Source organism: Sipha flava, unplaced genomic scaffold (assembly GCF_003268045.1).
Source record: "Sipha flava isolate LNK unplaced genomic scaffold, YSA_version1 232_pilon_pilon, whole genome shotgun sequence".
NCBI classification, from domain to species: domain Eukaryota; kingdom Metazoa; phylum Arthropoda; class Insecta; order Hemiptera; family Aphididae; genus Sipha; species Sipha flava.
In genome coordinates this window covers 1,016,703-1,029,701 of record NW_020272869.1, presented here as the reverse complement: position 1 = coordinate 1,029,701, position 12,999 = coordinate 1,016,703, and the positions used below count along the sequence as shown (strand labels likewise).

The following is a 12,999-nucleotide window of genomic DNA, read 5'->3' as shown; positions in this document are numbered from 1 at the left end:
TAGTCTCAGCCAGTGTTGGGACTTATCTAAATAGATTTTGTGTCATCTTTTATCTCATCTAGATAAATAACGCTAAGTTATCTAATTACTTATCTAAGATAATATCTAGATAATTTTATCTAGATAATTATCTGTATTTTTGCCAAGATTAGAGTTATTTTTATTCTTGTACGGAGACGAATCCAACAAATCAGAGATCGTCAAAATCGGTCCAGCCGTTCTTGAATTATAAATTCTGTAAATAACCTGACTTTCTTTTATACATATAGATTTTGTATTCATAATCATAATTTGTGTATTATTAACTAGTAATTATTATTTCTTGGTATGACATTTTGTTTGTAATTTCATATCGGGAAAATATTTTTGGTATTTTCAAACTTCATTTCTTATTTTACCACGGAAGTTTTAAGTATAGTAGGTATTTAATTTTAGTATATACATATACATGTAATTCATACGCTGAATAGTCATTACTTCACTCTTGGAACTCGTAAAGTCGTAACTACTTATAAAATAATGAAAAATCATCAAATTAATATTATATGGAAAACAATATTGTTAACTTAAAATAATTTTTTATGTATTCTGTATTCATCCTGATACGTACAGAGCAATTTTCATTTTTTTTTTCTTTTTTATGTAACATTTTAGTGATCAACTATCATATTGTAACTATCATATCATATTGTACATTATATATAAATACTGCTTAATGGTACACTACATTACTACAATAAACATTAAAACCTAGGTACCTATTGATAATAATGATTATAATTGAGTCTTCATAGATATTATTAGAATATGAAATATTGACCAAAAAATGATTTTTTTGAAAATATCTTTTTTTTTATCTAGATAAAAATGAAATTATCTTTTATCTTTATCTAGATAAATTTTGCATTATCTATTCCTAACACTGGTCTCAGCCCAACTAGTCATGTTTAATAATTCACAAAGTTCACAAAGTTGTTGTAGTTCAATAAATCTTCTGAAGTAATATCTTGGCATTTAAATTATTTTTCTGGGAATTATACATAAATATAAAACCAAAAACGAAGTAACCGTATTTGTGAAATAAAATAATAATTTAATGGATAACTGGAGCATCTAGTTAAGATTAAATTCACGCTGCACCTAAGTATCGACATCAACTTACCGTGTTTGTAAATAATTTAGACTCTCATCGAAAAAAATGTCATTACCGTCTATTTTGAATAACTATTGTTATTTTTATTCCATAGTCAAAAATCATATAAATAATAAGTTTAAAACTAAATCGAATAAAATATATTTATGATTTTTCCAAAAATAAATTAAATTAAACGTTTAGTTATTATTATATACAGAATTAGTATTTAAGTTTTATGTTGCGTGGTTTAATACCAGAGATGATAATAAACATATTTTTTATAAAAAAAAAGCAGTTTAAATCGTTTAAACCATGTTTTTTGTTTAAAACATGTTTATTCCAATTTTTTTTTAACTATTTTAAACATGTTAAAAATATATTTTAATCGAATTTTAAATGAAATAAAATTATTGGTATAGATTTATTTATAATATAATATATGAACTTGAATGAGTATATATAAAAAATTAAATATAGTAATAGTAAATATAGTAAATATAGCTACGTGTCTACGGCAAATAATTAATAAGTAATAACACTAATAATCAAAAAGTAATAACATAGAAATACTAAATAGTAAAATACTACAGAAGTATTTACTATGTTTGAAATGTAAATAAATTATAAAAATAAGTATGTTGTAAATTAAAATTACTAATAAGTATTGACAACTAATGCAGGTGTACGCTGAGGTTTTTTTTTTATAGTAGTGACTAATGTAGACTTGATCTTGACTATTACTTACTAGTTATTAGTCGTTAAGTATATTTTAATACTATAAAAATTAATAGAATAATTTATTTACTAATAAATATTACTAAAATACATAACATTAAATATTATATTCTAGTCTCCATGCAATATAATAATATTGTTTCATTATTATTGTGTTTATAAGTGTTAGAATGTGATAAAATTCGTGTTCTGCGTTTCCTATTTTTCAAAATGTCTAATAATCAATTAAAATTAAAATATTGAAGTATTTCGTAATTGAAAAACATTTATACATCATGCTATAATGATAGTATATTCTGTGGTTACACTGTCTACAGCCGTTTAATCGTAAACACCTTAGATCATAAGGTAAACACCGTTTAATCACTAAACCATAAAAAATCAAATAAATTAACTATTGCAGAACATTTAACATGACTTGAAGATGGTAGATGATAGGCCAACAATTATGTTCTTTTTCCATTTAAAACAACATTTTTTTTTACATTATTTAAATCAAATGTTTTAAACGATTTAAACAAAACTGCGTTTGATTAAATTAAATTATTGAAACATGTTTTAAACATCTCAACTCTGATTAATACATACATAATTCAACAGGTGATATACCAGACAGCCAAATTTATATAATGCGCTATAATGTTACTTACTTGTTACAATACTTTGATATTGTACTAAGTATACTAATAGTACTGTGTAATTATCAAAAATTTCTTGTCAACATATCATCAATAATTAAGAAGATAGTAAAAAGATTTTTTTACCGAAGATATATGACATATATTTTAAACATTAATTTATATAAAAACATGTGCACATTCATAGCTTTTATTGAAATATTGATTTTTATACTCATTATTTATGGAACATTGTTATGTATTATTATATCATATTAAGTCCTAGTCAAATTTAAATTATTTATTCAATTGTTGTAGTTTTAATGGTTTACATACTATGAATGGTAAACATGATGTTATTAAAATACTGTGGAAATTGTTGTTTTTTCATCAATAATTAATTAATTAATTATTATTAATACCGAATATGTGGTGTTTATTATAATTCATATTATACTATGACTATTTATACTAGAGTAATGTTATATTCAATTACTAGGTACTTATTGTTTGATAACTAATTTTATTCAAGCAGTATGTGTATAAAATAAGTTGGGATATGGTTAAAAGAACATCTCCCTCTTCTGCTAATATCTGGTCAGGTAAATTATAATTAAAAAAAATAATAATCATCGTTGAGATATATTATGGTTTTATCTATTTCGAAAAAAAATTAGAAAATGGATTTAATGTTTGGTCATCAGCCGAATGTATTGTTAGTGATAATATTTGATTGGGTTATGGAGATTAAGTTACTGCAGATTTATAAAAAGAATCAACAGTTTATATTACATTTTTTGCATAGGTGTTTTTGTACATTGAACAATATTTTCGCTAATGAACGAACGTTAATTTACTTTTGTTTCGCAAACTTCAAAAACTATGCATGAAGTGTATCTAATTTACGAAATATCTCTTTCGTAGATAATTTTTCAATAAAATACGTGATATTTGGTACCTCGTTTAATGATAATACTTTCGGGATACACTAACCTTCACCGTTACAGTGTAACGACCAGACAGAAATTCAGTACCCTAAATACACATATATATATATATATATATACTCTGTAAATTGTACGATATGTAATTGGATGATGTTTATTAATTGTTCGAAGAAACCAACAATAATTTCGAAAGTCGATTGATCAGTCATCAGTTATTTAATAACTCCTCACTCGGTACCAAACGAAGAGATTACACGTATATTGGAAAGTAGCACGCTGCTGTTTCATGTCCCATGTAAACTTGACGCATTAGCGTATCACGACTTCGTGGAGCACTTTGTCTGCTAAGAATGTGTAATACAGTTATCCGAAAATGTTCGAGCGTCCATAGAACACAGTTGGATGATTTGTGGTCCGTGCGTATACGTATCCATGTCGAGTATTGATCTAAATGCGAGATACGGTCGTTTTACGCGGCATGGATACTTAAATCTTTTAAGAGCCGTAAAAATAAAACTGTCCGGTGCACACGATGCGCGGACAAAGGAAGGGTTGCCGTTCACTAGTTTATCACTTTTGGCACGTTCAGAATATTAATTCGAGACCTGTGGACATATATATATATACACACATATTATTCCGTTAGCTTATTACCTTATGCATTAATGAAATTCGTGCTTCTGATCGTCTTCAGCGAATTACCGATCGAGGGTTTTTATCGTTGTGGATATTTTATTTTTTACACTTAATTTTTAATTTATGGACCTACTCAAAATGTCATTCGACCCGGCAAAGTGCGCAAATTTCTCTCTTTTATCGCGTGACCGTAAAACCGTGGTCGAAGGCAAAATGTTTTCGTAATGTACAACCACGGCTCTACTGATCATATACGTAGGTTTCAGTCGCCATAAAAAAACTGAACATCCGTCCAACTCGATACGATTTTAACAAGACGAAATCAAAATTGATTTCCGGCGACTGATTAGGTACGATTGGTTACATACGTTGTATGATCAACAGTGTTCAGCATTGATATGTGTAATCATCATCTCGTTTAACTGAGTGGGTAATGATATTAAGGGTAGATTTTAATATTTTCTATACGTCGGAAGTTGGAGGGGTTTACAACGCGAATTTAAGACTGTTGATTGACATGGCTTATATTTTACCGTAAAATAATATAGTTTTCACAGAAAATTAATATAATCTGGAAAATTTCATTATTAATCAACCACCGTGAGATTCATGATGCTTGTTTCGCCATTTGCTATGCAATCATATAATAATAATTAAACACAAAGATAGGAGGTTCGTTTAAAAAACAGAACGATATTTTAATCGAAAAATATTGAGTAACGTGTAAGACTTGAGGTAATTGTCGTTTTAATCGTCGGTTTTTTATTTTGTACCAAGGTTGTAGAAACGTTCTCCGTCAGAAGTACTGAGATTGGTGCAGATATTTTTAAATTGAGTTTTTAATCACTCTTGGAGGAGAGGTATTCCTGCGTCCTATTCTAATTTCAAACCATGACGCTTTCAAGCATATTCTCAAAAATTTGTTTTGAAGGATTTAGATTTCGTTAATTTTGATTGAAAAGACTGTTGTCCATAGCGGGCAGATATAAGTGATTAGTGGTCGGTTGAAGTTATACACTAAGATAGATGATTTCAGAGGGTTGATAGAGGGATGATATAGGGACGAAGGAATAAAGTGTATTCATTCTTTCATAATTTTAGGTGATTTTTTTAATTTAAATTAAGTTTCCATGTCAGTTTTTGCTGGCGATACACAGTATCACGTCGCGTTGCATCGTAGTCGATGCATCGCCATCAGCTGTTGAGCCACGAGATTCCCGTGGTGGAGCACGGTTATCAGTCGTCGCCGCCGCCGACCCGTCTGGCGTGTGTTAGGTCGTACGCGACAAAATTCCGGCCGTTGAACTTTCCATGAAACTGGCTCGTATCGCCGCCATAAATTCATTACAGCCATTTTTCGGTTTTCTTTTGTTAAATACATTGTATCATTTGCCCGTACCGTTTACGCGACTCGGTGTGGGCTATCCGTATTTAGCCACGAACTTATTTCTTTTTTTTTGGGTTTTCGTTCTATGCCGTCGTCGGCGTCGTCCGTCCATTTTACGCAGTACGACCCGTCGTGCACGAGCACGTGCTTATCTCGCGCGTCCGTTCACCCGTCTGTTTTTTTTTTTGCACAGTGCGAACGCGCCGAACGTGACCAACTCAAAACGGGCATTTTTGTTTGTTGTCGTTTCTGTGTCACGTCCTCCGTCGGCGACAACAACTTTTCCGTCACGAGGCTCCACCGTCATTATAGTGTCGGGTCAGTGTTTTCTGTCGATTTGTTTGACGTCGGTGTAATCATTATCAGTCTATATCAGTGACCAACAGCAGCTGTGCGACACCGTTTGGGATATCTTAACCGGTCCCTTCATCATTTATTGTTTGGTCATTATCATCCGAAAATCCATAATTCCATAATTAAGTCGTACAACAATTGCATGTCATTATATTTGTGTATACGCGTATTTATTGTAATTCGTATTATTTATTATTAATTTATTTATTTATTGGTTAGTGTGGATCGAGTTGTGATCACCACGGTATTTATTTATTATTTATCAAGCGTTTGAATTATTATTAATTATTATTATTATCACAAATATACAATAGCTTAATTTTGTTCATTATCAAAACAAGCGTTATTATTTTAGTTCGTAGGGCATTATACTTATTTTCTTTGATTCTATTATATTTCTGTCCTCTCTTACGTACATCAGTAGCTCGTGAATTCATTTTCTCGAAGCTGGAGCGCGATCAGTTTTTTGTATAAAAAACACACCAAGGTGCTTAACGAAGTCATCTTTATTATTACATTATATAGCTTGATTATCAACGAGAATGAACTGGAAATCTTTATACCATTTTAGAGTGAAGATTTTTGCTGTAAATTTTGTTGGGTTGAGGTTTGATTTTCGTTTTTTGAATCAAGTAGTCATGGTGTTTAGAGATGTTTGGAGATTTTGAATTGTAGATTCCGGGCACTTAATTTGGGTTATTATTGGTGTATCGTCTGTAATGTGGCAGTAGATCCTAGAGAGAGTTGGGTTAAGGATTGAGCCTTGGGTGACTTTGGTTAGGAAAAAAAACACTACATCACAGATAACATCTTTTTTAAAAAAAAAAAAAAAAATAGCCTCTTTTATGAATGTACACTATATAGTTTTGTTCCGGGTAAAACGTATTTTATTTTATTTACGTATTTTATTTACCGTTGAATTATTGGTATATTATATTCTTAACGAATGGTATGGCAACACTGCAGTTAAAACAAAGTAAAATTGTGTAGATATGTGATTTATAAAATTGGATGTTATAAAATAAATATAAATTTATTAATAGTTGTAATAATATACGTGACTCTGAAATGTTTACGGAATCATTCACCACCAGCATCCGTACGGTATTTGTAGCCATATGTAATAAAATCATGGATATTATATAACAACTTCTCGTTAATGGTTCGAATTAAATAGAATTAGGTATACGCATACGCACACGGATCATTTTTAAGGATTTTAGTATAAGCAATAATATTAAGGCTTGCATGTGAGCCGTACTTATGTGTGCATAGTAAATGATGATTATAGTGTTGGTGAGGAGGATCGGTTAACGATTATTAATGGAGGTTAACGATTAGATCCTGAATACCCAATTACGAAATAATTTCAAAACATCTACCTAATCGTCATAATGATAAGTGTGATTCAGCGATAATAACAAATTTTTTGGTGTACATACAATAACATTAGATATTTCATTATTATTTATACGTAGATATACAAATAATAAATTGTACCGAGTTAAAAGTTAAATTTGAATCGGTAAATTATAACAAATAAAAAAAAACATCTCTATTAGAAAAGAAAATTAAATTTTGTTTAATTTCAAATTAATTAATTTTGGAAATATGATAAATAAGAAATCGGGACAACTGTAATTCCATTTTGTTTCTCCAGAATATATCAAATTGCATAAAGTAAACGCCAACGGTAAAGTATTATAATTATTTAATATGTATAGATTAATAGAATATTAAATAAAATATATTTATCTTAAAACTTTACTGAAGAATAATTATTTGTAGAAACCAAAACCGGTTAACATAAAAGTTAACTTGATTGAGGTAATTTAATGTGTTTAAATTTTATTGACACATTATGATTTATAAGCCCAGTTGTTCGTGGTGATACATTTGGAATTTTTATATGACCTTATAATTAAATAAGTACAGGCTAGTGCTCTGCACGGTCCATAATTTTAGGGACCGGATCGGACTGAAAATGTTAAAAAAGAATCGAAGTCGGACCGAACAGATAGATTGCTATATTTAATTTTAGACCGGACTGGACTGAAAATTTAAAATAATTTGTTAGAGTCGACCAAGACCAGACCACCGGTCCGAATTAATAAATTTCAGACTGTAAAAGCTTATAGATCGGATCGAATCGGACTGCGGACCTTTTTTTTTCTACCATATAAGACCCAAAGTATAACATAATATAATAGAGCGGACAAACGATCCAAACTAAAAAAATATTGCACCATGAAAATAGACTATAATAAATTTATATTTTAGTATAGGTATATTAGGTATATATATATATATTTACACTATACTATACTCGTGTTTATCTCATTATTGAGTATTAATTATTTTTACAAAGAATTTTTAGTGGAAATATCGAATTACTTGCTATCTGGCCTGGCTAATCGACTATTTTCCAAATATTACCGCTTACCGGCATCATCGACAAGAATGGATAGAAATTAGAAGTGCACGTTTCATTTCCAACCTCCGTTTCCTCAAAATAATGTATGGATAAACTATAATTAATATGAATCAATATCATAATGTGCGAGTATTTCATTGACAGTTGCATAGATTTATATATTTAGACGGCATGGCACTTCCATAGTATTCCACGTTACCCGCATCATAACGGGAATAATAATAATTTTTCCTGAAAATATGTTCGATAATAAATTATTAATAGCCAATAGGTACCATGAATAGTATTGAGATATATACAATATATATGATAGTACATACAATTTATTTAAAACAACGGTGCTGAGGTAAAATATTGATTCCCATGGGCTATAATGATAATATTCGTGTTATTAATTCTATAAATAATGTCTTTATAATTTTAAATCATTGTTCAATAGATATTAGATTTGAAACAAGCCGTAATATTAGCAGTATATTTTAAACTAATCGGGATCGATGGGTCCGGACCGGACCTGACCGATCTGATATATTTTAGAAACTGGAACGAACCGAAATTATTAGCCTAAACCAGAACCGGAACAAAATCATTCAAAAAAAATATTGATTCGGACCGAAACGATTCTTCATCTATTTTTATACGATAAGACCAGACCAGACTAATAAAGACCGGACCGTGCAGAGTACTAGTACAGGCTATAATTTGTACGTTGTTCGACAATTTCGAAAGTCTCAAATGTCGTGGTTCAGTTTTGTTTGTTTTAACTTTAATCTTAAACTTGCGTTGCCACAAGTGAATGTTTTCATGATTAATGGTGAATATTTTATGTACATAGTATAAAATACAGGTATATCAAAATAATTCACGAATTAAATGTATACCTTAATACAACCTTTATACATATAACCTATAGTTTTATGTTTTATGTTTATGTTTAAGGTTTTAATTTGTTTCGGTTGTTAATAATTATAATTTCAAAGAAGTAAACCTTGAGAAATTTTAAAATACAATTTTTGTACTTAAATCTCTCGTATTTAAAGTTTTATTTTATGGTATTTTTTTATATATTGTACGGTAGTTAAAATAAAATAAAAAAAAACACACTGCAAACAAATTGCATTATTTTAGTATCAATAGAATGGGCGTACCAAACTGTACACTCGAAGCACAAGGTGAACAATAGATAAACTCAACACAGTTTTTTAAGCTAATTATATATATATATATATATATATAAAACAAAAATAAAAATCATTTTTCAATAATTATTGTTCAGTATTTATTTTTCGATAAAATATTTAAGTGTATTATCATAAAAAATATATTGGGTATGTTTCTATTGTTTTTAAAAGTTTTATAACCCATCATTAGTCATACAGGATCGTTTAAATTCACCATATATATGTATACATTCAGTTTTTATATTGATAATATGAACAATGAATATAAATCTTTTTGAATTCTAAGAGCTTAGCATAACCAAAGGTAAATGTGGCGATTAAATGAATAAACAGTAAAACGAGTACAGTATAATTTTTTTGTTTTTTATATTATATAATATAGGTACGCATGAACACATAATATATAATATAAGTACATATAAATGTTTTATGTATGTTTTATATATAATATATTTAGTTATAATATTTAATTAATTATTATTTAATATAACGATTTTTACAACATTAATAAAACAGAAAACAGTTACAAAAACCATTCATTTTTTACTAACTTATTTTAGATAGGTAACAATTGCATAAAATGTTTTTTTTTTCTTTTTAAATGTACAATATTAGAATTTTAGTTAGATACTCTTAATGACATAATAAATATTATATACAATTTTATTATAAATACAAAGGGATAAAAAACTAATATGGACAACTAATAGTTAAATAATTACATTTTATTGCTGTTACCAATAACAGGGCCCTTATATAATATACAATTACATAACATTACTTTCATCGTTCTAACCAGGTTTTACTCTGGTTGCGGTACAGATTTTCTCTAAAGGATATCGATCCTCGAGGATACAGATTATAGAAATATGAGTTATTTTATTGTAAAGATAAAAAATAAAACAAATATAATGTTATTAATAATTAGTATTTTTTTTTCCTACGATATATTATTACATTATAGTTCTATATTTTGTTACAATTTAATCAATATAATACGTGATTTGAAATTATTTTCTCAATATTTAATTTAAATACGAAGCGCATTTTTTAACGCCTAATCAGATAAATGTTATAATATTATAATATAATTCTAGTATTTCTACATATATTAATATTTTGATGTATATATTATTTTATTTCATTATTATACATTCAGTATTAAAATAATTTCTAAAACTATCGTTTCAATGGTCGAAACAAGAATAATATACTCCGTTGTCCAATCTGATTGAAAAAGATATTATTGGACTTTTAATATAAATATTATAATATAGCGGGGGACAAAAAAAAATAATAATAATATAATGAAAATAAAATAATTGTTGAAATTATTTACAATAAAATATAAAAATTATACGACGGTTTTATACAACAAAAACGGATTGCGTGGTTGATATAGTATTATGTACACGATAACTGGTTATGCATGCAATATGAATAGCGATAATCGGGCTACGAACATATTAAGATACAATACACACCCGTTAAATTGGTGCTGAATATAATAATAATATTTATAATAATTATATAATATCCATAATAATATGTATATTTCGTGAGAAAATATGAAAAATATTTTATACTTTGATGTAAAAACAATTAGTTTATTTTAGGGTTACGATTTTTCTTTCGTTTTGAGTGTGCGACTGATCGATTGAGAAATAAAAATAGTCACATGATGTTAAGGATTTCAAAGGCCACGGAGGACGAAGTGAGAGGGGTTTTGACCGTTGTGGCTGTTGCAGTGTATACACGTGCGACGTTTGAGGAGTTCGAATAACAATAATAATAATGATAAAAACTACGCTTCACTTGAAAGATCGTGACAGGACGGGGGAAAATCTACGACGTAGAATAGAACTGGAACAGTGAACTATTTATTTTTTTTTAAAAAACCGGGAAAAGGTTTCTAATCATCAAACCATTGAATTGTCGTGATTGAAAATGAAGGAAAATGGATCACTACGGTCATCACCACAACTAGATGACCTTACATATGAAAAACGCGCATACACGCGCGATCGGGATAAACGTCTTTGTACTTCTAATAGTGCTTTCGACGTACTGCGGTGTACATCATCGTTAAAAAAAAAAAATATTACGATTCTCTCCCTACCACTCTTTCTCTTCATCCTATTTTTACCGAACGTGAACGTACACATTCGTGATAAATTGTTATTGTTCATCGCACCCCGCCGGTCTTTCACTCCCCTTCCCCAACCTACCCTCGTTCAGCGCACACCCGTAGGAGATTGATTGACGCGAATGCGTGGAATAAATTTACTATCTATTTATTTTTCTGATTCACACAAAATATCATATTATTATGGTTAACGACGAAATGAACGGATTGAAACGCCGTGGTTCTAATTAACCGACGTCCGTTGACCGGCGTTATCGGCGAGAAGATGCGCGCGTCGAGGTCCGTTTGTCCGCCGTCCGCTGGTCGCTTCGTAATTATTTTTGAATGTTTTCTCACACTCCGGGGCCAAACGGCAGCTTACACGTGCAACAGCATACACGCGAAAAATATCAAACAGTACATGTGCGTGGTCCTCTGGTGCGCCTGGCCGCCGTGTTGCATCGCCGCCGGGTACTCTCCTGCAACAACAAATGTCCGCGTTAACAACATTGCAGCGGTATCGCGCGGATACGTGTTAGGCTGCGGTCACAGCAGCGCCGACGTCTGTGATAGGATGGTCACAGTGCCTCGGACGTCGGCCGATAAAATTGGCCGACAGTCGTTCAATGCAACGAGTACCGGTTATAATTTATAAAACGGATGACTCCTCATTTTTGTGTTATGAGAATATTAAATATTTTTTATTAAAAAAGCGAAAGAATTACACGAATGACATTTTTTAGGATACGAAAAAATATGGAGAATTCCATACACTGTTTTACCAACCAAGATTTACTACTATGGTCCCATGAGATCCTTGTTTCATGAACCGAACTTATTAATTTCTTGTAGTCCATGATGAAAACGTCATATTATAAAATAATATTCGTATTTGAACTGATTACGTCGACTGAATCGGTCGATAAAAACAAACCAAATTGAATTTCGTCCGATGGATATCCGATGTCGGTGTAATCGACCAATGCGGTCGGAGGCATTAAGACCACTTGTATAATATTTACTTTATTTTAAATGATCGGGCGAGTTTCACTGACGTCGGTCTTCGGTCAAATCGGCCGACATCGGTACCACTGTGACCGCAGCCTTACACCGAGTGAATCGTCCGATATGTGAATCACGCGATGACGCGCGTTCGATCTGCATTCGCGCAGTTCTTCTCGTGGCGGAAAATCGAGAAGCCCGCGAGCACGAGATCAGATGCAACAATAAACATTGCGGGGGCAGAAAAGCCGTCGGAAAAGATAATTATTCCCTATATACTCAACGACGGATACCGAAATCAAATCTGTATTCTATAGTGCTGCACGTTTCTATTCTTAATGTTAAGTACTGTGTATTTTCCATGAACAATGGTCTTAAAAACCGTAATCGGTTTCGAGGAGAATTAATATTTATTACGATCGACTTCCGTTGACAGGGTTATTTAC

The 12,999-nt window shown here is 30.3% G+C and overlaps 1 protein-coding gene across 1 annotated transcript in view; it reads right to left on the bottom strand.

Moving 5' to 3' along the window:
• Window positions 1–10,607: 10,607 nt before the first annotated feature.
• LOC112683661 (zwei Ig domain protein zig-8-like) overlaps window positions 10,608–12,999 on the bottom strand; it is a 517,617-nt gene continuing 515,225 nt past the window's right edge. The window contains exon 7 of the mRNA XM_025554794.1: window positions 10,608–12,030. Within this exon, the coding sequence (XP_025410579.1) occupies window positions 11,930–12,030 (101 nt within the window). The 3' untranslated portion in view covers window positions 10,608–11,929. The remainder of the gene's footprint in view (window positions 12,031–12,999) is intronic.